Here is a 25,481-nt window from a genome sequence, read left to right as displayed (position 1 = left end):
ACAGCAGTGACTAAGACCCTCTTAGCATGCAGAGTAGACATAAGAAGTAATGGCTTCTATTCTTTGCTTCCTGAGCAAAAGCCCTTTCTTGTTTACCTTCAATTTTTCTAACCCTTCATTTTCTCCATATCAAACCACCTCCATTTGCTAGGGGGAGTTTTGCAGAAGCTATTCTTGTTTCTTTGCTCTCCTTGTTACACGCCAGGATTTTGCGTAGTAGCATCTACTCCCTCATGTTTAATTTTCTATGATGGTCATACAGTTAATCTGCAAAGCCACTGTGTTTAATGTACAGGGCCTTGGGGGGGTCTCTGATTAGAACACATCCAGGGTCGGGCTCCCGGTGCATGGAGCCTGCTTCTCCCTCTGCCTGTGTCTCTGCTTCTCTCTCTCTCTGTGTGACTATCATAAATAAATAAAAATTTTTAAAAAATGAAAATCCAGGGGCATCTGGGTGGCTCAGTAGTTGAGCGTCTGCCTTTGGCTCAAGGTGTGATCCCAGGGTCCTGGGATCGAGTCCCGCATTGGGCTCCTTGCATGGTACCTGCTTCTCCTTCTGCCTATGTTTCTGGCTCTCTTTGTGTCTCTCATGAATAAATAAAGTAAAAGATTAAAAAAAAATAGAAAATCCACTGAACAGCAAAGAGAGGTGACGTCAATTAGATCTCAATAAATCTGAGTTTATTGATATAAACCTGAGTTTAGAAAAGGTCTACAGAATAAATAAATAAATAATAACTAACTAAATAATAAAATAAAAAAAAAGAAAACAAAAGGTCTACAGGTTCATCCTTCCCAGAGAAAAAAATGAACACACATACACATACAATTAGGGAGAAAATAAGAAGGAAATCAAGCACCTCTTTGCTTGATTGAAATGTGAATGAAAAATCAAAAGCTCCCAAGAAGGCCTTCTGAGGAGCCTGCAGCTAGAACCCTGACCTATTTCTGCTCAGGTCTCCTGAAAGGCCCACGGAGCGCCAGCCAAGAATCAGGTGCCGTGCAAGGAGCATCCACGCCCTCTGCTCCTATCACAAGACACACACACAGGCTGAGGGCAAATGATTCACAGACGTGGGACCAAACCAAGAGGTTTCACAACAGCCAAGAAACAGAACCACCAATGCGCCCGCCGACATCCCCGCAGCCTGCCTCGCACAGTCACCTAGTAGGTGTTCAAGAAACTTCACAGGATTCCACTGGCCCCGTGTCAGGCTGCCATGTGAGGGACCGGGCGCTCGGGCAGCATCTCGACTCTCCCACACTTTCCGCAGGCCCTCCGTGTCACGTGTGATTAATGAGCGCCATGTCACCAACGTCCCAGGGGTCAGCCTACTGGAATGGAAACACGAATGAGTCGGGAATGGCCTTAGAATGGAGGAATTCCAAAAACGGTGAAGCGAGAGAAAAAAAAAATGGGGACATTTTGTTTTGTTGCTGACTTGAATAGGAGCAAGGTTTTCTCCTTGTCACAGGCCAAGCCATGACCCGGGTTTAGAGCTTTTCAGAATCCTGAAAACCGACAAACGCACCCAATTAAGTGCTGCCCCAAAGCCCTGTGCACTTTCTAGAAGCCGCCAGAAGTCTAGAATGGCAGAGGTTGATGTGGGGTGGGGTACTGATTAATTTATCCTGGATTTTATTAACAATAACCAATTACTGTACATGTCCTAAATGTCAAGCACTACACTCGGTGTAAAGTGATTTATGGCCAGTGCCGCATGCAATCACCATGTAATCATCATAGCCCCAAAGGAAAGGCATTGTCATCCCTATTTTACAGGTGGAAAAACTGAGCTCATGCGGCTAAGAGATGACATAGGGAAGACGCACATGCCCGGCTGACGCTGAAGCCCACACCCCTAACGTCGTTCCCCTGACTGATGAAAAAGCTGGGGCTCTTCCGTGCAACGTCCTGCGCTCACTGCCCCGAGAGGGAACTGGTCCCAGGACCCATCGGATTCCTGATCCAGAGGATGAAAAGAGAGTAGCACTTGGCTGGGATCGCGAGGATGGAGGCTGCTCGAGAGAGGTCCCCGTTTGCACGGTCTTCTCCATGCCCTGGGTGAGCTCCGGACTCGCCTCGGCCCAGCCACACAGGGAGGGAAGGCCCCGTGGCCTCACTAAAAGTCCCAACGGCCCCCCCAAGTAGACAGCGAACAGCTCTGGTGGGAAGGCCCCGGGATGGAGAGATCAGAGGCTCGAGGCGGCCACGAACAGGACCCAGAGGTTTCCCAGCAACTGTCCCACTGTCCCTTGAGGCAGTCCTCCCACCCTGAGCAGAAGACAAAAGTCAATCTCCAGGACCTCGAGAACCTCAGGCTAGGGGAAGGAGCCAGCCACAAAAGGCCACGGATTGTGTGACCCTCTTTCCATGAAACCTGCAACAGCAACGGGAAAGGAGATGAGCAGTAGCCAGGGGCTCCTGGTGGGAGGGAGGCGTGGAGAATGACTACCTAACGGGTACGGGGTTTCCTTCTGGGGAAAGGGGTGGGGTGGGTTCCACAAGTTCTGGAACTAGATGGTGGTGAGGGTTGCACAACTCTGTGAGCAAATGCACCTGATGCCACTGAGCTGTGCGCTTCAAAATGACTACAACGATACATTTCACGTTCTACGTATTTTCCCGTAACATCATCATCAACAACAAGTGACTCCAAAGGATCCTTGAATTTATTCACCACAGCGGGAGACCAAACCATGGGGGCCGGGGATTGGCCTGGAGGAGACTCAGACCTGGATGTTCCCCGAAGCCCCTCAAAGGTATAAACTCGGGGCTCAAGGAGAGGCTGGGGCGGACAGAGAGCGGAGGAGGAGGGGTGTCAGGCCGCCAAGCAGAGGGCTGGCTCGGCTGGGAGGCAACGTGGGGGACCGGGCAGTCTCCCCCAGGCTGGGGCCCACCCGGCGGGCATCCTGGCTCCCTGCTCGGGGCTGGGGGCCCGGTGTCCTCGGTCTGCATCACAGTCAACAGCAATCTACCCGCACCGGGCAAACCGGGCAGCGGTAAGTGGCGGAACTCCGACAATATTTAATGACTTCGGGGGGTGGGGAGGCTTTGCAGGGTGGAGGGGCAGCGAGCAAAGGAGCCAGAGAGCAAGCAGGCCACTCCAGGGGAAATTCCAGGGGGGGGAGATAAAAGGGGGCTGTAAAGCAATTTTGACAGGTTAACAGACAGGTAATATTCCAACGGTGTTTACTTAACCAGGCTAGCGCTCCATGCGGCAGCGATTAAGCCGAGGCACGGGAGCCTCAGCAACCAAGGGCTTCAGTGAAACAAAGATCTAGTCAGAGAAAACCAAATAACGGCCAGTCAGATGCTGGGCCTCCCCCCGCCCCAGCTCGGAAGCCACGGGAGATGCTTCCTGGAGATCAATCTGGAGAGATAGCATCCAGCGGGATGTGCTGCAGGGGCTGCCACCGGGGGCAGAGGGCCTGGCTTCTGACGCCTCCGTGGGAAGGGCGGGGCGCAGGCGACGGGGCCCAGATGCCTGTCCTCCCTCCCACTTCAAACCAGACCAGTTCTGCAGTCTCCTGGTCCTCGAAAGACAGCTCCCTGGTCCCACCCACTGTCCCAGGGCCCCAGCCAGCACTGAAACTCAGGCCGGCTCCCAAACCCCAAATACCGCCCCCCCCCCCAGCCTTCAAAGGCCCCTGCGCCTCCTTATCTCCTCGCTGTAATCCATGGGGTAAGTTCCCTAACCTCCCTGGGCCTCGATTTCCTCATCTGTCGAATGGGACAGTAGTTTCCCACAAAGCCATGTAACGAATGCATTACTTTATCATCAATCCTGTGTTAATGTAGTTAATGCAAATATTAGTAATGTTTAATACATCATTAAATAACTACGAGGAATCAATAAACAACACAAGGGTTACATGAAGCACACTGCCGAGATCACAGTAGGTACTTGATACATTTTTTTTTAAAGATTTTATTTATTGATTCGTGAGAGATGTAGAGAGAGAGGCAGAGACAGAGGCAGAGGGAGAAGCAGGCTCCCTGCAGGCAGCCCGACGTGGGACTCGATCCCAGGTCTCCAGGATCACGCCCTGATCCAAAGGCAGACACTCAGCCACTGAGCCACCCAGGGGCCCCTACTCCATACATTTTAGTTCCCTGTTACAACTGCCGGTACCACCCACCTGCCCAGATGCCGAATACAGTAGAATAACTAACAGGCTAAAAGGTGCTTTTTTTTTTTTTTAAACATGTTAAGGTTGTTCTATATTCACCCCTATTCTCATAGAATGGGGAGAAAGCTCCTCATGGGCACTAGAAGAGGTGTCACCTTGGCTTAGGTACCAGAGTGAGACACCTAAGACACTCTCTGCGTTCTGAGCGCTTGGCATCCACGCCGAGCAACTTGATAGGACTCCATGTGCTCTGTTCCTGGGAGGACGTGAAAGTGTTCAAAGCCACTGAACCACCACATCATGGGTGCCAAAATTCTGACTTCATTTCCTACAGGGTTCCCTGGCCTGTGTTACAGGACACTATTTTGAGGTTGGATTATATATTTTCAGGTTATTTGGAAAATCATTGTGGCTTTAAATAATAAAATTCGGAGTGACATCTGTCAGCCCTGATTACCATGAGTCTGCTAAGCGGTGTGTTCTTTCTTTTTCATTTTTAAAAGTGCAATGAAGTAAGTGTTACCTAGAAGGGTTCGTTAGAGTCTTCAGGGTTGTGTATTCAACACTCTCTTTCAAACAGGTCCCAAAGGCGTGTACCAGAGACCGTGCTACAGGCCGGAGGTGGTATGGCCAAGAGTTGAGCTGGAAAACACTGCCAGAACCATGGTGCGGGGATCAGACACCAAAGAACCATAGGGGCATCTGGTCAACCTCTTGCATTTCATCAATGGGGAAACAGAGGCCCCAGGATGGAGAGGCAGGTCTCCCCAAGGTGCATCCAGCACTTTCCAGGTTACCCGTCACTCATTTTGCCTTCTTGCATGACTTTGAGCAGCACCTCAATGAGGTTTGTCTCTTATGGGCCAAGAAATCATCCCACAAAAGGGTTCCTTCACATGAATCTCTGCCCCAACTCTTATTTTCAGGGTGCAATCAGTATCCCTATTCAGAAAAGTGCACCTTTAAGACTCCCTCTACCTATTGATCATGTGAGCTTTACCTAGTCTGGGACGGGTGGTCTGGGAACTAGCTGTGGCTGTCACCGCTTTAGTCCCAAGGGGAAGGTGCCATTTGCCAAAAGAACTTGGAATGTCTGGGTTCAGATAGTCTCTTTTTGTCAGAGAGCAGGGACCCCTGCACCAAAGATCTACCAAAAGCCATCTGCCCCATGTCACCGGTGTCCCCCCTGCCCCCACCCAAGTATCTATAACCTGTTGATCAACCACCAAGCCCTGAGTATCTATAACCTGTTGATATTCTCCTTTGATAGAGAAAACTACAGAAGCACAGAAAGATTGTTTGCATCCAGGTCTTGAAGTGATAATATCTGTGAGCATCAAGATTGCACTGGACACTCATCCAAAAGAGACAAAGAGGGACACCTGGTGGCTCAGTGGTTGAGTGTCTGCTTTCAGCTCAGGTCATGATGCCGAGGTCCTGGGATCAAGTCCCACATCAGGGTCCCCACGGGGACCCTGCTTCTCCCTCTGCCTATGTCTCCACCTCTCTCTCTCTCTCTGTCTCTCACGAATCAATCAATAATTTTTTTTTTTTTTTAGGGATCCCCGGGGGGCTCAGCAGTTTGGAGCCTGCCTTCAGCCCAGGGTGTGATCCTGAAGTCCCGGGATCAAATCCCACATCAGGCTCCCTGCAGGGAGCCTGCTGCTCCCTCTGCCTGTGTCTCTCATGAATAAATAAACAAAATCTTCAAAATATATTTTTTCTCAAAAAGGGAGAGGACAAAGAGGTGCTAAGAGTCAAAACAGCTTCTTTCTTTCTTGCTTTTTGGTGGAGGGAAAGGGAGAGAAGGGGAGGCTGCATAGTGCAAATTGGCCTCTGAGCATGAAAATAATCTGGAGGTATGATTTCACAGAATCCTCTTTTTTCCCCAGAAAAGTTTGATCAACATACACTTAATCTGAAATTTTGTTCACCTCTCTCTCACTGGGATGCTAATGCATTGCCTAGAAAAAGGAACCCATTGATGATTATTTGATGAAGAGAGGAATGGATTTGGAAGGTAAGCCTTTCAGGGAAGACCAGGAGGTGGATTAGTGCACGTGACCCGAGCACGCATTTCCTTGTACAGATCAAGGGGCTGAAGATGGGCTGGGAGTTCCATTTGAACTGACAGGAAATCCTGTTTAAAAGGTTTCTGGGCTCAGGGACAACTGGGTGGCTCAGTCCGTTAAGCATCTGCCCTGGGCTCAAGTCATGATCTCAGGGTCCTGGGATCAAGCCACATGTCGGGCTCCTGCTTGCTCTCTCACTCTCTCTCAAGTAAGTAAATAAAATCTTTGGGGGAAAAAAAGGGTTTACGGGCTTTGAACCATCCTTCCCTATGAAGACCTCTATGACGTGGGAGGAGGGTAGGAATATTCTTCCCATGTGACCAAGGAGAAAACTAGGGAGTACAATGAAGAGCCTCTCTAGAGTCTTAAAATGAATTAACAGAAGAACTGGGCCTGGCTTTTGGCTTGTTCACTTTCTTTCTTTTGTATTTTCAATTCCCTTAAAATAGTGCTTTAGTCTCTCTCTAAAAAAAAAAAAATCTATCTATATCTATATATGGATATATATCTTAAACATCACATTAAAAGTCTCCAGACAATATTTATTTAGGGGACAATGACCCCACATGCCACCAGCCTTGCCAATAGCCTACACCTAAGACACATCATTGTTTGTGCTTTGAAGCCCACGAAAACAATCCTAGTCATATTTCTATAAATCTAGGAAAGGTGGCTTGCCAAAAGAAGAGAAGTATTAGACCATACCTCAAAGCATTCTGTGCAACAAACGTGGGAAATGAGGAGTTTGAGGGGTTGTTTCCCCCCAAAGAGCTCAGCTTCACCCATACATGCTTCTGCTTCTCCATCTGAAACACAGAAGCCACACCTGGAAGCCCCCCAACAAGGTAACAGGCGTGTAGTCAAGAATGCAGTAGGTGCTCCAGACATGTGAGAATAAGAAGATTGGGTCTGTGATGTCCTTGCATTAAAAACTAGGTTCTAAATATGGTCTGTCGCGGGCAGCCTGGGTGGCTCAGCAGTTTAGCGCCGCCTTCGGCCCAGGATGTGATCCTGGAGACCCGGGGTCGAGTCCCAGGTCGGGCTCCCTGCATGGAGCCTGCTTCTCCCTCTGCCTGTGTCTCTGCCTCTCTCTCCTCTCTGTGTTTCTCATGAATAAATAAATAAATCTTAAATAAATAAATACATAAATGTCCATAAGGGAACATTATTCAGCCCTGAAAAGGAAGGGAATTCTAACACATGCTGCAATGTGGGTAAACCCTGAGGACGTTACGCTCGGGGAAATAAGTTAGTCACAAAAGGGCAAATATTGTCTGATTCCATTTAAATGAGGCACTTAGAATAGTCAAATCATAGAGAAAACACAGTGGAATGGTGGTTGACGGGGCACTGGGAATGGAGAGCTACTCTTTAACAGGGACAGAGTTTCAGTTTTGCAAGATGGTAAAAGTTTTGTGGGGGGATGGTGGTGATGTTTGCACAACAACGTGAATGTCCTTAATGACACCAAATGGTACACATAAAAAGGGTTAAAATGGTTCATTTTATATTAAGTATGTTACCACAACTCTAGGTAAATAAATAGTGAAAGAAAGAATCCTCTAAGCTCAAAGAGAAAGCTACATTTTTCAACCACCTTATTCCCGATAGGGCAAGAAGCAGGAAAGTCCTTCAAAAGACGCCAATTCCAAGTCTTGGTGCTTATACCCCCCGCGTCTCTAACATCACAAACACGAGACAAGGAGATAACACGCGGGGCACTAACCCCCTCCCGGCATCCTGACACTTCTCTCATTTCGTCAACCGATCACCTGCAGCTCACCAGAAAGCAGGCTGCAGAGCTGGACACAAACGGACCCATGAAGCTCAACAGCGATGGTGGCACATGAATGGTCCCAAGTCCAACTACCTGCCGCTCTTTAAAGGAGCCAGAGGAAAATCAATTAAAAACCAAGAAAGGAGAACAAAACAAGCGAGGACAAGCGACAGAGGTCAGGTAAAGCACTCCGGTGTCCAGGAGGAAGGCTTCCAGCCGGAGAGACGTGGCAACCAGAGTGGAATGAGCTGGAATGGGGCTTCCTCTTGTCCCACAGGGTGGGCAGGAGTTCTCCACAGAGGACTACAGATCGTCGGCCCCCATGGTCTGCCAAGTGGATCCAAGCAAAAGAAAAATGTGTTTAACCAGAGATACAGGATCGGAAGGGCGGCCGGCTCTTAAAACCTGGGCCATGAACGCACGCAAGGGTTGGTTTTGCCCTTAAAGGAAATAAAATTTATGGTTTGTCAGATAAGTAGAAAGGAAAACCATCCGGATAGAAACCCAGCCAGATAAAAGTCTACACACGAGCAAAACAGTTTTCTTAAAACAGTGTCTAAATATCTCAGCCAAAGAAAGGTCCTGGGATCCACCAAGATTCATGCGACCTCAAAATGTAGCTCCATTTTAATTTCCTTTTAGACACATCTCCACAAGAAGCCAATGCTTCTCTCTTTGTTGGCCGGGCTCATCTGCTGACCATCTAGCTGTGAGCGTGAGAGCCTTCCTTTCCACAACAGAACACTACAATTAACCACGAAATGTTTATCTGTGGGAAGTGGGGAGGGATTGGCAAGACAGCACCTTCCAGATTGCTGGAAATAGTCTGTATCTTGATTTGGATGGTCGTTACGCGGAGGCATGCGTATGTAAAAACTCATTAAGCTCTACATTTCATATTTGTTTATTTTATATGCGGTATTCTTTAATAAAAGGTCTACGCACAGAGATTTTTTATTTCTTTTTTTTTTCCACACACACAGATTTTTTTTTTAAGCCCCACAGGTTTATTTCACGCCCAACGAGAGCCAAGCCGTTTGTTAGAAAAGGTTCCAATCAACAGTTAATGCATTCTCCCAAGCTCCTACCTCCCCTCCCCTGAGCCCCACACTCCTGTTATCCAAGCTGGCTCTACCAACAGGTCACCTGGACGAAGGAAAGTTAATCGAGACCGTAGTCAAGCAGCTTATTTCCTGTTTGGATGGGTTTTGCAAGGCAGTAGATGGAAGCACATGACAAAAGGAACTAGAGATTCTCACCAAACTCTCCCCTAATTCGTGCTGAAATCTGTCACTCAAGAACTGTAACAAAGGTGGTTCTCTTCTTGCGTCATAGGAGGACGTGGCATACACATTCTCTTCCCAACATGGCAACCTTTCAGGTAGCAAAATCCATACGTATTGTCTCATTTAGATGATTCACTCATTCAACACATAAGATATATCAGATGACCGCGATATGACAACTCTTTCTTTCGCAGTATGATTTATCACACACCCCCCCCCCTGAGCTGGCCACCCTCCTCCTAATACACTCCAATTTATAGGACCCCGAAATAACCAACTACCCTTAGAGCTCTGTGTGGCCCAGAATTGTTTGACTACACTTTTCATTATCTGGACACTGTTGACTCTCTTGATGCTTGATAAAAATATCAGCTTGATATATTAATCATATGACTGACTTCCAAAGAATCACTCCTTCTCCCTTATACAATTGTGTAGGACCTAACATTGCAGAGTTGCGTCTTTGTTGGTTTCAGCCCATGGTTTCTACCCTTTGTGGGCCATTTTTGAACCCAAACTCTGGTGTGACAGCTGTACTCTTAGCCTGGGGCCATCTTTGTCTATGAAAGCTCCAGCCTTACCACCCCCCCCCCCAAAAAAGGAAAGCTCCAGCCTTCACCCAAGCAACACGCCAGCAGCTACTGCAGATGCCCACATGGTGGAAAACTAGTTCACCCATCTGCACAACTGGGGATGCAAATGCACCTGAGGCTTCTTACCATCCAGAAGCACACCAAAAAGAACCATCGTATTTCCTGAAATCAGGACACTTGGCTGCCTGCCGCATTTCTCAGCCCCGTACAACCGTCGGAAGTGTGAGCAAGGTTCCAGACTCCCTTTCTCCACCTCCATCACCACCACTCATCCCCCCGCCACACAACCAGGAAACTGTTGTCTTGGTCTCATGTACGTTCCTCTTCTGTGTGCCCGGTGGTCTTGCTAACGTTCTTTCCGGGAAATGGAATGCTTTCATTTTATGTAGTGACCATCCTGGTGTGGGTCACGCTCAGCGCTTGGCTCAGTACAAGCACGTGTCTGATTCAGACCCAGAGTCCGGCTCCAGGGCTGGGGTTCAGAGTTGGCTCCATAAGCATCTCCGCAGAAAGGGATGGGCCCTGGGAAGATGGGGAGCCCGATGCGGGACTCGATCCCAGGACCCCAGGACCACGACTTGAGTCAAAGGAAGCCAGAAGGCTGGCTCTGGGGTGTAGACACAGAGGTCTTCCTGAGACGGATCCATCTCATGCCCAGCTCCCTCTGTGATCACCTTTCATCTTGCCTGAACTCACAGGCCCCCCTCTCACGCCCGGCACTCCACCAACTACCTTTGCCCACTTTCCCGATGTCATCTTGCTTCTAAGTAGCCCTTGCAGTCCATCTACCTAACCTGGGAGGTGTCCCCCACTCCTTGTCCCCCTCAACTCCATACCCACCTATAGAACACACCTGCACCCACAGAAAGGAAACACAGTACTGCGCTGCCCAGGGGTCCTGGATCTGAGATCCTGCAGAGCTCGCCTCACCTTTCCCTCCGCGGTCTCAACTCCCAGGCCGCTCCCTCACAAACCCAATAGCTTCCATTTATTTGATGTGTCTTCAGCTCAGAGCCACTGATCTGGAGCCTCTTCCCCCTCCCACCCCACCCCTGCCTCCCCACCCCCACCCCACAGCCCTCCCGCCCCAGCAAAGTGTCACGCACTCTCTTTGCCTGGCATTCTCCCAGACAGCTAGGGAAGCAGCGTCCCTCTTGGGTTCACCCCATCTCTGGTGTAACAACTCTCTTAGAGGTCGTGCGCGGCCTGGATCTCTCTGGCAGGGCCCATCTCCCTCCTGTCACCCCCCACGTGTTGTCCCTGCCCCTGTGGCTCACCTGTGTCATCCTCCCTTCTTGGAAGCCCGACCTGGTGCACACCAGCCACCCATCAGCTGGTGCTCCTGTCTGCTCTCACCTCCCGCATGCCATCCTCAGCTCGTCACCCACTGCACCTCCTGGTAACCGTGGCCATCATCCCCCTAACAGCACCCCACCCAGCACCCCTGTCCCGAGTGCTTCGTGATCATTACCCCATTAATCCTCATAAGTGTGTGTGCTAACTATAATCTGCCCATTGTACAAGTGAAGAGACAGAGACAGAGAAGCTAAATACCTTGCCTAAAGGTGCACAGCTAATGTCTAGATTGTACACTTGGAGAGAGTGTTTCGACTTCTCTGACTTACGTAATATTTCATTCATTCAATGGGCATTGACGTTTCTGAAGGAAGGGAAAAGACTCCAGATGCATGCAGGCTCTGCACTGTGCCACCCCGGACTATTATCCCGGCCTTGCTTCCATCTGGGGGATGCTGCTTCCACGTGGTGGCCCTCCTGGAGGGCCTGTCTCTGCTTGTAAACTGGGGACAATCTGACCTACCTCCCAGGGTCCTCTGGGTGCTCAGTGAGATAACGCTTCTGAGCCCAGGGCTCAGTACACCACAGGTGCTCAAACAATGCTCACTCTAATTACTACAGCTGCTCACAAAGGCCAGTCCCCAGCGCAGCCCCTCCAACAGCGCAGCCCCTCCAACCCTTCTGGTGGCCTCAGAAACCTACAGGTGGGGCAGTCCAGTTGGCTGAGTGGTTTAGCACCACCTTCGGCCCAGAGTCTGATCCTGAAGACCCGGGATTGAGTCCCACGTCGGGTTCCCTGCGTGGAGCCTGCTTCTCCCTCTGCCTGTGTCTCTGCCTCTCTCTCTCTCTCTCTCTCTCTCTCTCACACACACACACGAATGAATAAAAAAAAAAAAAAAGAAAGAAAGAAACCTACAGGTGTCATCCCTAGGAAGATGCATGGCAGAACGACCAGTCTGTGTTTGAGGCTCATACCCTGTTACCTTGGAGCATCAAAGGAGGAGTCATCCTTCAAGTCCATACAAGGAAAAGACACCCACAGGTAAACAGAGGCCCTGGGACCCCCCGCACCCTCTGCCAGCCCCTTCCCAGAGCTGCTGTTCCCCCCAGGCTTGGTCTCCTAAGGGGATTTGCGAGCCTCATTTACTGCATAAAATAGAAAGAGTAGCCCTCACGTTTTAGTCAAAGGCATTCATTTGGCTTTTATTTATAGTCTCGCACATGTTTGCACACAGATATGCCAGCCAGGAAGCATGGGCTCAGGTGTACACACACACACACCAGGAGCAGCAAGATTCGTGTGTAGATAGGCACCGTTAAAGATAAGTCCATTCATGGTTTCTGCAAAACAAGAAGCTATCAACCCGCGCACTTTCCATTCTAGAAACAACCTTAAAATAAATACCGAGTCAACTTCATCAACTCTCAGAGCCACCCACGGTAGTGGATGTGCACACACTCCAGCGTGCTTCCTCCTTTGCTCTTTTTTATTATTAAGATTTTATTTATTTATTCATGAGAGACACAGAGAGAGAGAGAGGCAGAGACTCGGGCAGAGGGAGACGCAGGCTCCCTGCGAGGATCCCGACGCGGGACTTGATCCCGGGACTCCGGGATCACACCCTGGGCCAAAGGCAGATGCTCAACCGCTGAGCCACCCAGGCATCTTTCGCTTTGCTCTTACTTAACCTGATAATTTGGAAAATGGAAGGACAGTGAAGAGAGTAACAGGTGGCCTCTGAAACATGCCCGAAGCTGCCCGACCCTGGCAGGACGAACCTCCCGCCCCTCGTCTCTTGTCCCTCTGCTATTTGGGAAATGCTGGGTCTGCACGGCCCACCGAGGGACCCAGTGAGACTCGGTGTTTAGATCATCTCACAGGGGGGCTGGGGGACAGAGAAAATATTCCCTAATATTTTTTTTTCTGCTGTGGACCAAGAGGCAGCAGAAGAGATACACCAAGCGGAGGGAGGACGCACATGAGGTTATTCTTTGTACTGGAAAACACGACTCCCCCATTGGCCCAAATCCTGATGCTTCAAAGTAATTCTCTGTCAATGCATTTGTTTCTTTCTTTCATTTTGATTATCTTGCAGGAGGTGGACTCCCTGGCCATCCTGTTCCTTGCATTTCCATCTCGCTCCTTTCAAGAGAAAAGGGAGGTCCTCTCCCTTCCACCCACGCAGGCACTTTATGAACAAACAGACAGACAGACAGACAAAGTCTCTTTGCTGGAGCTAATCTGGAGCCCCAAGATGTTAAGAACGAAGCCCGAAACAATGTTGCCGGTTGCGGCCCATAAGTCACCCAAACGGTGGGAAGATTTTTGTTGAGTGGCAGGAGTCAGCTGAAAGAAAAGGAGAATGTTCTCTGGCTACGAGGGTCCCTGCCTTTTAATTAATTAATTTAATAGAGAGGGGAGGTCAGGAAGGAAGCGCCCTTTGCAACTTCTCAGGCGGGGCTGGGGTTTGGGACAAGAGGGCACTGGAAACACACAATGGGTATACTGTGAAATGTGACATTTCACGGGGGAATAGGTTGCAGAATTCCCAGGAATTCTGAGAATCAATAAAGGTGACTTCCAAGAAATAGCCAAGGCTGCAAAGAAACAGCCAAGGCTGCAAAGAAATGTCCGGGCCAAGTCGCTAGACATCCTGAGACGATCCCTGCCTGTCCGTGTCTAAAAATCTCCCAGGAGGCTTTCGATGTTAAAATTTGAAAATCAAAAAAAAAAAAAAAATTGAAAATCATTTAAAGGAAGAGATGGTCTTCTGTACCTTGGCTGTGTGTCTCAATTTCAAGCTCCCGTCGGATCCACCCACTCTGGCCTGTCCCTCGACCTCAGCACCCCCCAGATAAAGCCCCCCCCCCACCGCCCTCCCAACCCTGAGATACGTAGGAACGCTTTCTGAGAGGTTATTAGCCTAACTCAGTGTGCGTGAGAGCACAGAAGGCGTGAGAAGCAATTTAAAAACACATTTCTTTCTTGCGTCCAAGCCCGCCGGTCATCCGTAATAATGCCACGTCTCCAAAACTCGGATCCCAGCCACACTTTATCACCATCGCTCTCGAAAGGGGACCTGTCACATCCGTCCAAAACAACACACTCCGTGAACATGTTCAAAATACATCCGAAGTGTCACGAAAACAGTACTGATGTCAGGTTCTCCTTTGACAACGGTCATCATAACATTTCTCGTGTTATCACAAAAAAGTACGTTAGGGGTCCAAAACGAAGGAAGAAAAACTCTGACGGGATGGCTCAGTGGCTGAGCGTCTGCCTTTGGCTCAGGTCATGATCCCAGGGTCCTGGGATCGAGTCCCGCGTTGGGTTCCCTTCGAGGAGCCTGCTTCTCCCTCTGCCTATGTCTCTGCCTCTCTCTGTGTGCCTCTCATGAATAAATAAATTAAAAATCTTCAAAAAAAAAAAAAAAACCTCAGACAAGTGGTGAAGAGGGAAGGGATGATGTTATTTTAATAGCAGAAAGATGGTAAAAGCAGACCTTTCTTTAGAGCATTACTTCCTAGGACTGTGCTCTGCACTTTACCTGCACTATTGCGTGTTCTCGTCCCCAAAGCTGAAGCTCGGGCGTTCCTATTATTCCACTCACTATCCCTTAACCTCTCTTCTAAGCCCCGGGGCCTCTGCACACGCTGTTCCCTCTGCCTGGAATGCCCTTCCCCTACTCAGTTCCTCCATCCAACACTCGTGGAACACTCTCGTCCTTTAGAGCCCATTGAACGAAACTCCCTGGCCGCGTCTTCCCGCTGACCGCGTCCCACATGGCCGGGCGGACCCCCAGGAGCCCCACACTTCCCTCCCCAGCCACTGACCACACACCACTTTCTGGCCCACAGGTCTGCCTACCGACTATCTGAGCCCTGCCCTGGAGGGCACGTATCTGCATGCATCTTTGTAGCCCGGGCACACAGCACCTGCCAGGCCGATAGTGCAGGCCCAACAAATATTTGTTGAATAAATTAACAAATGAATAAATTCCTCTCGTGGAGATCTGCGGATAAGAGGTTTTCTTTCTCAAACACAAAACAGGTATCCAAACTCATTCCAGGTGCGGATGTTTACAAGTGTCAGACCTGCACCCCCGCCCCGGGGCAGTCTGCGGGGTGGTGCTGGGCCACGAGTTGCTCAAGCAGAGGCTCCGCTGACAAGCTAGCTCGCCCCGCAAACAACTGCTCTGCCTTCCACTCGCGCTTACTTGCAGTCTGCAGAAGGTGACCTCTACTACGTGAAGGCTGAAGGAGCTCGGGGAGAGGCAGGCCGGGGTGCAGGCCCACGTGTATTCACCCGAGGCTTGAGTCCGAAGCCCAAGCAAGGTCATCTTGGCTTCTCCGTCCCTCGCTCCGAGGAGAAGAGAGGCTCCACAAGCAGGAGAACCCCGGGCAGGTGAAGTCAGCCCCCGGGACCCGAGGCAGCAGGCAGGAAGGAAGGCAGCGAACTCTTCCTGTTTGCGACATCCAGGGATGAATGGACTCAGGTATGTGCACATGGCTGTCACCACGAGGCAGGTCAGTGGGTTGTGTCTTAGACACCTTCCGGCTTGCAGATCCCATGGGGAAGCAGAAACCCCAGAGGGGTCTGACCACAGCACGTAGCTGTCCGGCTGGTTTCTGAACAACTGCCAGACAGCAAAGATCAGATCTCAGAAGACAACCACATGCTCCTCTGTCATCATTGCCCAGAGGGCTAGCTGACACTTCCCCCTACCTCAGCATCCCCGGGGAGCAGGGCAGTGGGCTGCGGTGTCAGTCCCACGGGGCATTTCTAGCTGCAGCAGGCTCTCAAGGGGGTCAAGTTGAGCATATGAGCCCTTCCGGTGGGGGGGGGGGGGTAGACCCCTGGCTCTGGCCCCCAGTGTCACCTGGCGCTGAGCAGGAAGGGCACTTTCTCTCTGGAGAGGCAGACAGATAGATGAGAATCAGGTTCTCAGTTCTGCCCGAAACAAGCTGTGTGACCTCAGGCCAGTTGCTTAACTTCTCTGAATATGCTTCTGCATTCCCACCATGTCAATGATACCTAGCCATCCGCCCGGAATTGTGAAAGGTCTCAGGAGAACCCATGCAAAACACCATCTGGGCACAGCACACGGGCAATAAACACAAGCTATTGCTTATGGGATTTACATGAGTGTTTGACTCTAAGCCCCAGGAGGGCAGCCTCTCACTGTTTCTATGAAGTACCGTTCTGGGCATCACACGCAGCATTACTGGAATACCCTGCATCACTGACACACACCTGCTGATGTGTGTGTCAGGGGTGCCCAGGGGTCTCCGGGAAAGGCCCGCGAGAGGCTCCTGCTGACACAACAGCAGCCTCAGCCTCACCACCCAAGAGCGATAGGAAATGCCAACATCCCCCCAGGACCACTTCCCTCATGCCTCCCCAAATTAGCACCGGTGGGGGGGTCATTTTTAGAGCTAAAAGAAAGGCCAGGAACTCCAACCTGGCGGTAAGTCCTCAGGCCAGCCACCAGCATCGTAAGGATGAAAGAGGTGATGGTCCCCACTGAGCAGAGTCACCTGTGGGAACATCAGGGGAATGTGGGGACCCCCTCCAACCCCGACGTGGGTTTTCAGGGTGGGACCTGGGGGTATGCAAGGGGCCATCTCCATCTGCCACCTGTGGCTCTCACAGGCTGTGGCCGCCTCCCATCTCAACTGGAGATGAATTGTGTTAACAACCCGTGTGGGTGTGTGTGTGCACACGTGCGTGTGCCCTAAAACTGAGCTCTCTCCCACGCTTTGTCACACAGGATGGAGAGACCCCTCAGACAGCAAGTCCTAGGGAGAAAAGCACAGTCCGGTGGCCAGCTCTAGAAAGGAAACAGCTCTCTCACCGGGTCTATCAGAAAGTCCCTCCCCAAAGACACCTGGCCCAGCAGAAAGTAAATAACGTCACCCTGGCCGAGTCGGGTCCCCACGTTTGCCATGTGCCTGCCTTCTCTCTTGCCTTCCAGCGGGCAGCAGCCCTTCATCGCCACCGTCATCCTTGCCACGGCTGGGCCTGAAGGCACGCATGCTCCCTCCACCAGAGACACTGCTTCAAGTGATACCCACTGGCACTCAGGTGTCACCGCAGGCACTGCCCTGGGGGGCCAGCCCCTGAGAGTCAAATGAAAGGACCTTTTCTTCTTTGAAGGGTCTGAAGGGTCGATGTTTCTGGACTTACTGGATAAGAAAACCACAGCAGCAAGGACGCAAGAGGCACGTAGGCAGGGGAGCCCCAGAAGGCACCCCAGGCCTTTCATCCTGCCCTGGAAGGCTTGCTCTGCCGCCCTGCTTCTCCCCACCTGCCCCCTGCGCTCCCCCACCCCACCCCTGCCTGCCTTCTGGAGTGATGCTCCGTCTCCCAGCATCGCCCCTACCTGATGCCTTGGGTCACACCATCTGGCTCCGGTGCTCTTTCCACCTGCAGGGCTGAGGATTCCCCACCTACTCAAGTGCATGTTCACACACACACACACACACACACACACGCATCCTCAAAGGTTTGCTCTTCCTTAGTGGAAACGAGATACGGCGGAGACGTTTTTCATGTCTTATGACCACAAACGTGCATATCCACTACCGAATACGCTGCTCCTTTCTTTATTCAAAGCTCCAGGGTGGTTTCTTGTGGAGTTTCAGAAACAGGAAGTGGATCCCATGACTTCTGGAGGAAGAAACCCGCAAAGCTCCAAACCCGAGGTCCTTGGCAAGGGGTGGGATGAGCCGCCATCTGACTGGCTGCCTGCCACGCCGGAGCACACGGGGAAGGGGCATTAGAGGAGAGTGGTGTTGGGGAGGCGGCAGGAGGGGGGGCACAGCCACCAGGCAAAAGGTGTCAGGGTCGAGCTCGGAGGCTCCAGGGCCTGGCATCTGGGGGACTGTGGGCACAGCGACAATGGCCTGTCTGGGTGTCAGGTCCCCACCACAGGGACCATGATAACATGTACGTTGTTGGGGTCTTGTGAGGATTAACATAGCATGTGGCTCATGGGAGGCATCTGGTAACTACCAGCTTTTTTTTTTTTTTTTTTTTTTAACTACCAGCTTTTAAGAAGGGATTCTCCAGGGGCGCCCAGGTGGCTCAGTGGTTGAGCGTCTGCCTTCAGCTCAGGATATGATCCCAGGGTCCTGGGATCGAGTCCTGCATCGGGCTCCCTGCATGGAGCCTGCATCTCCCTCTGCCTGTGTCTCTGCCTCTCTCTCTGGGTCTCTCATGCATAAATAAATAAAATCTTTGAAAAAAAAAAAAGAAAGCGCTCTCCATTACTTCAGCTGTCCTCACATCAAACCTATGGATTGGTCGATGTTTCTGGACTTTCTAGATAAGAAAACCAAAGCCAAGAGGGTTGTGGGATTTCTCCCTGCCCCCGGAACACAAAGCTAGAGATGGGCCAAGCTGGGGTGTGAGTTCTGGTCAGTGTGGCTACGGGATGCTGTGCCCCCACCACCCCCATCACCCTGTCCTGCTCCAGGGCCACTGCAGGCACAGAGGACCTCAGTGTCATCCGGGCTATCACAGCTCTGATGACCACAGTGCTCTGTTTCCTCTATCCCTGTCCCCTGCGGTTTCTTCCCTGCGTCCTGAGAAACCACAGGACCCATCGTGCCTCCAGGGGCAGCCAGGCAGGGTGGCATAGAGGAGTAGGAGCAGGGGGAAAACAAAAAGAAAGAAAGAAAAAGAAAAGAGAGAGAGAGAAGACAAAATGAAATTTCACTTCTCCTGGAGCTAAGTGCCCCGCTGCCCTCAAAGCAGGGAACCAAGGGGTGCCAGCTCCAGCCTTTTCCTGCCCCTGCGCTTTGCTGCTGCTCTAGGTGGGGCACACAGGCCGGTCAGCTCGGGCAGCCTTGCTGCTGCCCCCGCCTGGGAGAGGAAGCCCGACCTGGGACAAGCAGCCCGACACCCCCTGCGACACACACACACACACACACACACACGCACGCATGCATGCACAGGCACGCACACATGGGCCTCCTGCCTCTGCCCAGGATCTTCCAAAGGGACAAGGGCCTGAATCGGTGACCCCTGAGCCCCGCCCCTCGGTCCCCAGACCCGGGCAGCCTGGAGAAGCTGTGGCTACACACCAGACCCCGGAGGTTCTGCGAGGCAAGCTCAAAGCCCGGAGGCCTGGTCACCCCGCTCCGGGGGCTCTAAGAGCTGCTGAGTTAAGTGGGGGCAGCTCGCTTTGCAAGTCGAAACGGGGCAAGTCGGGCCTTCACCACGTGCCACATCTCCCCAGCTCTGCCCCCCGGAAGCCACACTTCCATCACCCTCTTCCAACCGTCTGAATCACGGCTTCAGGGAGATCTTCTCGCACAGACACCTAGCTGAGAGCCGTCTGCACAGAAAAGCTTCAAAAGTCGACCTGCTTGAGTTCAGCTTTCAAAAAAAGCCAGCTTGCCAAGGGGGGAAATAAAAAAAAATAATTAAAAAAAATTTAAAAATGTACTTGATGTATTACATTAAAAAGCAGACAACCAAACCCGGGAATCAATGGATCCAGTTTGGGGGATTAGGGAAGGCAGATCCGTGCGATTGACAATATAGCTGAGAATAAGATACTGAAATAGAAGTCCGTTCGGGGTGAAAAATCATGAAAGCTTTCTATTTCTTCCTCCGTGTTTTTCACGATTTTATAAAAGCGCCACTGCAGCATGTTTGGAGTCAGATAAAAAGTCCTCTTTTAAAAAGCTTCCTTTCTTCTTAATTTTTTCGCTTTGCATTCCACGCTAGACAGCTCGCTTGAACTTTATATTCAAACACCTTTCTCTCCCAAGCACCAGCCCTAAGAAGGACTTTTTTTTTTTTTTTCTCCTTCCTTGGAGCAAAATCAGAGCCACAGAAAAGCTTGAAAGGAGGAAATAGGCCAGCCCGGCCATTTCTTCCTTCCATTCCTCCACCCCAAATCAGAGCAGAGATTAAATGAAATTATAGTTCTTGAGCAGGCCCCGGGGCTTGGGGCAAGGGACCCGGTGAAGAGCTATTAGTGAGACCGCAGAAACGTGGTGCAAGGAGGCAGGTAAACAAAACAAGAAAAAAAAGAAACATGGTTTAAGGAGAATAAAAAGTCCGGGGTGAGCTGGGTCGTCTCTGCCAGGCCGGGGCCTGGGCCAGGGCACCGAGGCCGGGGCTTCTTGCCTCGCGGGGTGGGAGCGGGTGGTGCTGGGCCAGGCCCGGGTCCACGCCGGGAGCCCGCAGAGCCACCGGCCCCGCCGCCCGCCGCCCGGTGGAGCCACAGCTCCATCAAGCGGCCTCCCGGGGAATGGCCACACGGGGGCCCGGAAAGAGGTCCCCGACGGGCCCTGGGGGAGGGTCTGGAGCGCGGTGGCCTGGGCCTGCCAAGCTGTCACTCCAGGCCCCGCAGGCAGGAGCCCGCAGACGGACACCAGCTGTCGGGGTGCGCTCCACACCCGGGGCCGGCCAGGAACCGGCTGCCCTGAGGATGCTCGGGGGCTGCGTCTGCAATCGCAGACCTACCCTCTCCTCCAGAAACTGGCTCCAAGTGACAAAGGATTGTTTCCCCCAGAGCGGCGGGGCCAGAGGAAAGGGGGAGATCTGATGGGCAGCAGGGCTGCCGGTCACACCCCTGGGGGTGGCGCAGAGGCACACAACCGCAGTGAGGAGGGACGTGGCCTCGGGCCTGTGCGACGGGCCACTTGGTACATGTGATCCCAGAAGTGGGCTTGGGTGGTCGCCCACCACCCTGCAAGGGCCACATGTCTCCTGCGAAACAGTGTGTGCCTCCCAGGACAGGATCTGACGCTCCCAAACAAATCATGGGGGAACACAAGAGGCCCTCCATCCACGGACCACAGCAGGACCCCAACACAGGAAAATTACAAATCCTGAGAACACCAACCAGGGAAACACATTTTTTTTTTTAAAAAAAAGATTGATTGATTGATTGATGAGAGAGAGAGAGAGAGAGAAAGAGGCAGAGACACAGGCGGAGGGAGAAGTAAGCTGTATGCTGGGAGCCCGACTCAGGACTCGATCCCGGGACTCCAGGATCACACCCTGGGCCAAAGGCAGTCGCTAAACCGCTGAGCCACCCAGGGATCCCCCAGGAAATACATTTTAACAAGAATATTCTATAACAGGAAATCAGAGCAAAGGCACGGAGTGTTTGCTACGTGCGAATGATGGCGCTAATTCCGTTATACACATTATCTTATTAAACCTTGCAAACCGCCCGAGGGGATGAGCACGTTCGTGATTTTTGTTTTACAGAAAAGGAAGCACGCAGAGGTTCAATGACTTGCCCAAGGTCTGCGGCGGGTGAGTGGCAAAGCCTCGCTCGCCTGGATCTCAGAGGCCAGAGCCCCCCACTCCCTTGCTTATTGCCTCCTGAACCCCCTCTTTCCACCCAGCCCCCGTCTCCCAGGGGTGGATTCAGGTTTTGTGGGACCTGAAGCTTGTACCGTGTTCTGGAGGGCGGGGCAGTGCCTTTAAGAGAAATAATGAGGTTTAAAATACACATGAGACGAGAGACACATAGTTCGGTGCAGGGCGTAGAGGGCCCAAGCAGGTGAGGGGCTGCTGCTTCACCACCTCCAGGGTAGGTCCCCCTCTGCTCCCCCCACCTCCCCTGCAACTCTGCATCCCCGCCTCCCAGCCACTGCTCTGGCTTCTGCGATCCACCGCCACGCCCCACCTGTCCCTCAAAGCGCTTTGACTCGAGGTGGCCAATGACACCCCAACTGCCAAGTCGAGGAGTGCTCTGCCGCCCCTCCCCCTGGAAGAACTGTACCCCTGGCCTTTCCCCTCCTACACACCCCCTTCTCCTCCAGCATCCTGGACACTACATTCTGGTTTCCCTCTCAACGTCGCCCACTGTTTCTCTACGTTCCTCCCTGGTGGAGCTCCTGTCACCTGCTCCTTCCACACCAGGTGAGCCTGACAGAGGAAAGAGCACAAGCTCTGAGAGAGCCAGACCCAGGAGGCTTTGACCCCCTCGTCCCCACGTAGGAGCTGTGTGGCCATCAGCAAGTCGGTCACCCTCTCTGAGCCCATTTTCTGCTCTGTATAATTGGGATGAAACGCCGTAAGTTATTTAAAAGATCAGATGACATCATATATGCAGAGTGCTTAGTAGGATGGCCGGGCTCCATGGTCACTGAGAGCCAGTGTCACCCCGAGGGCCAGTCCCTCTCTCTGTCCAAGGAGCTAGATGACCAGTTCCAGGGCCTGCAGAGTCGCCTCATCCATGATCCCCCTGAGGACCTCGTCTTGCTGGGAGTGCTCGCGCCACCGCCCTCAAGCCTGTGGCCTCCTCCTACAGATTTTTGAATGGCACAGGTGTCACTGCGTGGAGACAAGAAGTCTAGGCTCCATCCTGGACCCACCTTCCACTGCACCCACAATGTCCCTGGCATTCATCAACCGTCCGAAGATGTCCCCCATCAGCCGCGCCCTCCTCTCTGGTGGGTGCCCAGGTCCTCCTGGTCTTGCCCAGACCTCTGCACAGCCTCCTACGTGATCCGCATTCCCACGGCCCCCGCTCTGCACCGCCCCCAACCCACCTGCCTCCCCAGGAGGGCGAGCTTCCTCAAACACATTTCAGATCATGCTGTTTCTCTACTTGAGTGAGATGCACTGTCTTCCCTCCTCCACCAGGGTAAGGGCCAACCCAGCCACAAAGCCCAGGATTATCGGACTCCTGTCGTCCCTGTGCCTGCCTCATTGCCCCCCAAGGTCCCCTGCACGGCGACGATTCCCTCAGACATCCCAAACTGTCTGCATTTCCCAAACATGGCACCATGTGCCTCTCCGCTCTGTGCCTGTGCACACTCGATTCCACCGCCTGGAAGGCTCACCCCTTTTCTCTGCCAACTACCGTCGGAGCCCGGTGCAAATGTCACTGCCTCCTGGAAGCCCTCCAGGATGCCTCCTCAAAAAACTAGACCAACTCCCTCTGTATCCTGCGCATGCCCCAATCACAGCACTATTCGAAACCTACAACATTAGTATTTATTTCCTGCTTCCCGGGCTACACGGTGAGCTTTCTGAGAGCAGTGAGATCTTGAAAGGCAAGAGAATGCAGTGGTCAGAAGGGTGAGTTCTGGAACCAGACACCCTGGGGACAAATTACAGCACCTCTCAGTGCCTCTGCTCTGTCATCTGTATCATGGGATAAGGGTGGGTCCCCCTCAGAGTAGGGGTGGGGGATAAACTGGCGTAGGAAGACCTCACATAGGCCAGCAGTGAACAGGAACAGCAGACCATGAGCCCCACACGTCATTTAAAATGTTCTAGCAGCCACTTTAAAGGGCTCAAAAGAGGGACGGCCTGGGTGGCTCAGTCAGTTGAGTGTCTGCCTTTGGCTCAGGTCATGACCATGTCCTGGGATGGACCTGGTGTAGGGCTCCCTGCTCGGCGGGGAGCCTGCTTCTCCATCTCTCTCTGCTCCTTTCCCCCCAATTCGTGCTCGCTCACTCTCTCTCGCCCACTCCCTCTCTCTCAAATAAATAAATAAAGCCTCAAAATAAAAAAGAAAAAGCTCAAAAGCAGCAGCCAAGGTTAATTTTAATAATGTTCATTTAACCCAGATATAATGGTATCTCACATCTTATCACCTCAATATGAAATCTATTTTAAAAAATATTCATGGGCTACGATGCTCTTTTTTTCATGTGACTCTGAAATCCAGCGTGCATTTTTGCACTGAGACCACCTCTCGATTTGCATGTGCAGCTCCTGCCTGCTGCCCTGGGCTGCGTGCTCCGGGTGGCTACCCTGGGAAAGGATGCTGGTAGCCTGTGCCTGGTCTCCCCCAGACTGCACACACACCCGTTTCCCTTGGCTGGTTTTGCTTTTTCTCCTTTCACTGAAATCATGCGTAGCTGTGAGTGCAGCTCTATGGTGAGTCCTGCGAGTTCCAGTGAACCACTGGGAAGGGGGTGAGGGGTGCCCGGGTGGCTCAGTCGGTTAAGCGGCTGCCTGCAGCTCAGGGCATGATCCCAGGGTCCTGGAATCGAGCCCTGCATTGGGCTTCCTGCTCAGTGGGGAGCCTGCTTCTCCCTCTCCCTCAACTCATGTTCCTGCTTGCTCTGTCTCTGTCTCTCAAATAAAATCTTAAAAAAAAAAGAAGGAAGGAAGGAAGGAAGGAAGGAAGGAAGGAAGGAAGGAAGGAAGGAAGAAAGAAAGAAAGAAAGAAAGAAAGAAAGAAAGAAAGAAAGAAAGAAAGAAAGAAAGAAAGACAAGGGAAAGGGAAGGGAAAGGGAAAGGGAGAGGGAGAGGGAGAGGGAGAGGGAGAGGGAGAGGGAGAGGGAAGGGAAGGGAGAAGGGAAGGGAGAAGGGAAGGGAAGGGGGAAAGGAAGGGAAGGGGGAAGGGAAGAGGGAAGGGAAGGGAGAAGGGAAGGGAAGGGAGAAGGGAAGGGAGAAGGGAAGGGAGAAGGGAAGGGGAAGGGAAGGGAGAAAGGAAGGGAAGGGAAGGGAGAAGGGAAGGGAGAAGGGAAGGGGAAGGGAAGGGGGAAGGGAAGGGGGAAGGGAAGGGAAGGGGGAAGGGAAGGGGGAAGGGAAGGGGAAACCAGAGGTGGTCTAGGGGTCCTGGACTCAGCTCCCCTGCCAATGTCCGGGTACCATGTTCACCAGGCAACCATCCAACCCCCAGTGCAGCGTCCCAGGGACCCTGACTTTGGGGGAGAATCTGTACAAGGGAGTCTCCCCCTTTTAAGTGAATAGGCAAGAATCCTTCTCTCTTCCTTGGTCACTGCAGATTTAGATAGTTTTCCTTGCGTGTCCAGAGTCCAAGCAGCCTACAAGTGTGTGCAACGTGAAACACAGAGCATAATTCAACGGTCGTGGCAAAGTCACTTGCAACACTCACTCACTCAGTACCTCCTAAACGCCAAGCACACGAGTCCCTTCCTTCATCAAAAAACAGACAACTGGCTGATACGGTGTTCAGCTCTTAAAATTGCCTTATCTTCTACGATGTAGTAATAGAGTTGCTGCGTCATAGGGACCTTCCACGAGTTCCTCCGCGAGGACCAACCCTAAGGCCATGTGTACCTTCTCTGGGTATTCTCGAATTTGACAGTTCTAGACTTTCAGGGCCGGGGCCACCTCAAAGGCTAGCATGCACTTACGGGGCTGCATTCTGACGCTGGTACACACACTTCTGGCTCTCAGGGCCATCTCTGTCATTTAAAAAAATTATTTTAAAAAAACATTTTAATTGTATCTTATCACTGTGTTGGTTACATAAAGGTAATCCAGGTTGGCTGCATTACTACATATAATGTGCTATATTCACTTTTCCTCTGATTTTGAAAGAAACTGAAATATTTTTGTGGCCCTTGTAAAGTATCATGAGCC

At 51.8% G+C, this 25,481-nt stretch overlaps 1 protein-coding gene and 2 long non-coding RNA genes across 3 annotated transcripts in view; 2 read left to right on the top strand and 1 right to left on the bottom strand.

Annotated features, from left to right (window-relative positions):
• Positions 1-655: 655 nt before the first annotated feature.
• The window catches only part of LOC140629564 (uncharacterized), a 60,688-nt gene continuing 35,862 nt past the window's right edge, over positions 656-25,481 (bottom strand). The window contains exon 2 of the mRNA XM_072819069.1: positions 656-1,335. Within this exon, the coding sequence (XP_072675170.1) occupies positions 1,032-1,335 (304 nt within the window). The 3' untranslated portion in view covers positions 656-1,031. The remainder of the gene's footprint in view (positions 1,336-25,481) is intronic.
• LOC140629556 (uncharacterized) lies at positions 1,519-8,931 on the top strand. The gene is made up of 2 exons (XR_012027411.1): positions 1,519-2,763; positions 4,715-8,931. It is a non-coding gene; the product is annotated as an uncharacterized lncRNA (long non-coding RNA).
• Positions 11,075-19,668, top strand: LOC140629559 (uncharacterized). Its single transcript, XR_012027414.1, has 3 exons — positions 11,075-12,200; positions 15,017-15,654; positions 16,930-19,668. It is a non-coding gene; the product is annotated as an uncharacterized lncRNA (long non-coding RNA).

The sequence above is a fragment of the Canis lupus genome (genome assembly GCF_048164855.1).
Source record: "Canis lupus baileyi chromosome 16 unlocalized genomic scaffold, mCanLup2.hap1 SUPER_16_unloc_3, whole genome shotgun sequence".
NCBI lineage: Eukaryota > Metazoa > Chordata > Mammalia > Carnivora > Canidae > Canis > Canis lupus.
This window is presented reverse-complemented; position numbering and strand designations above follow the sequence as displayed.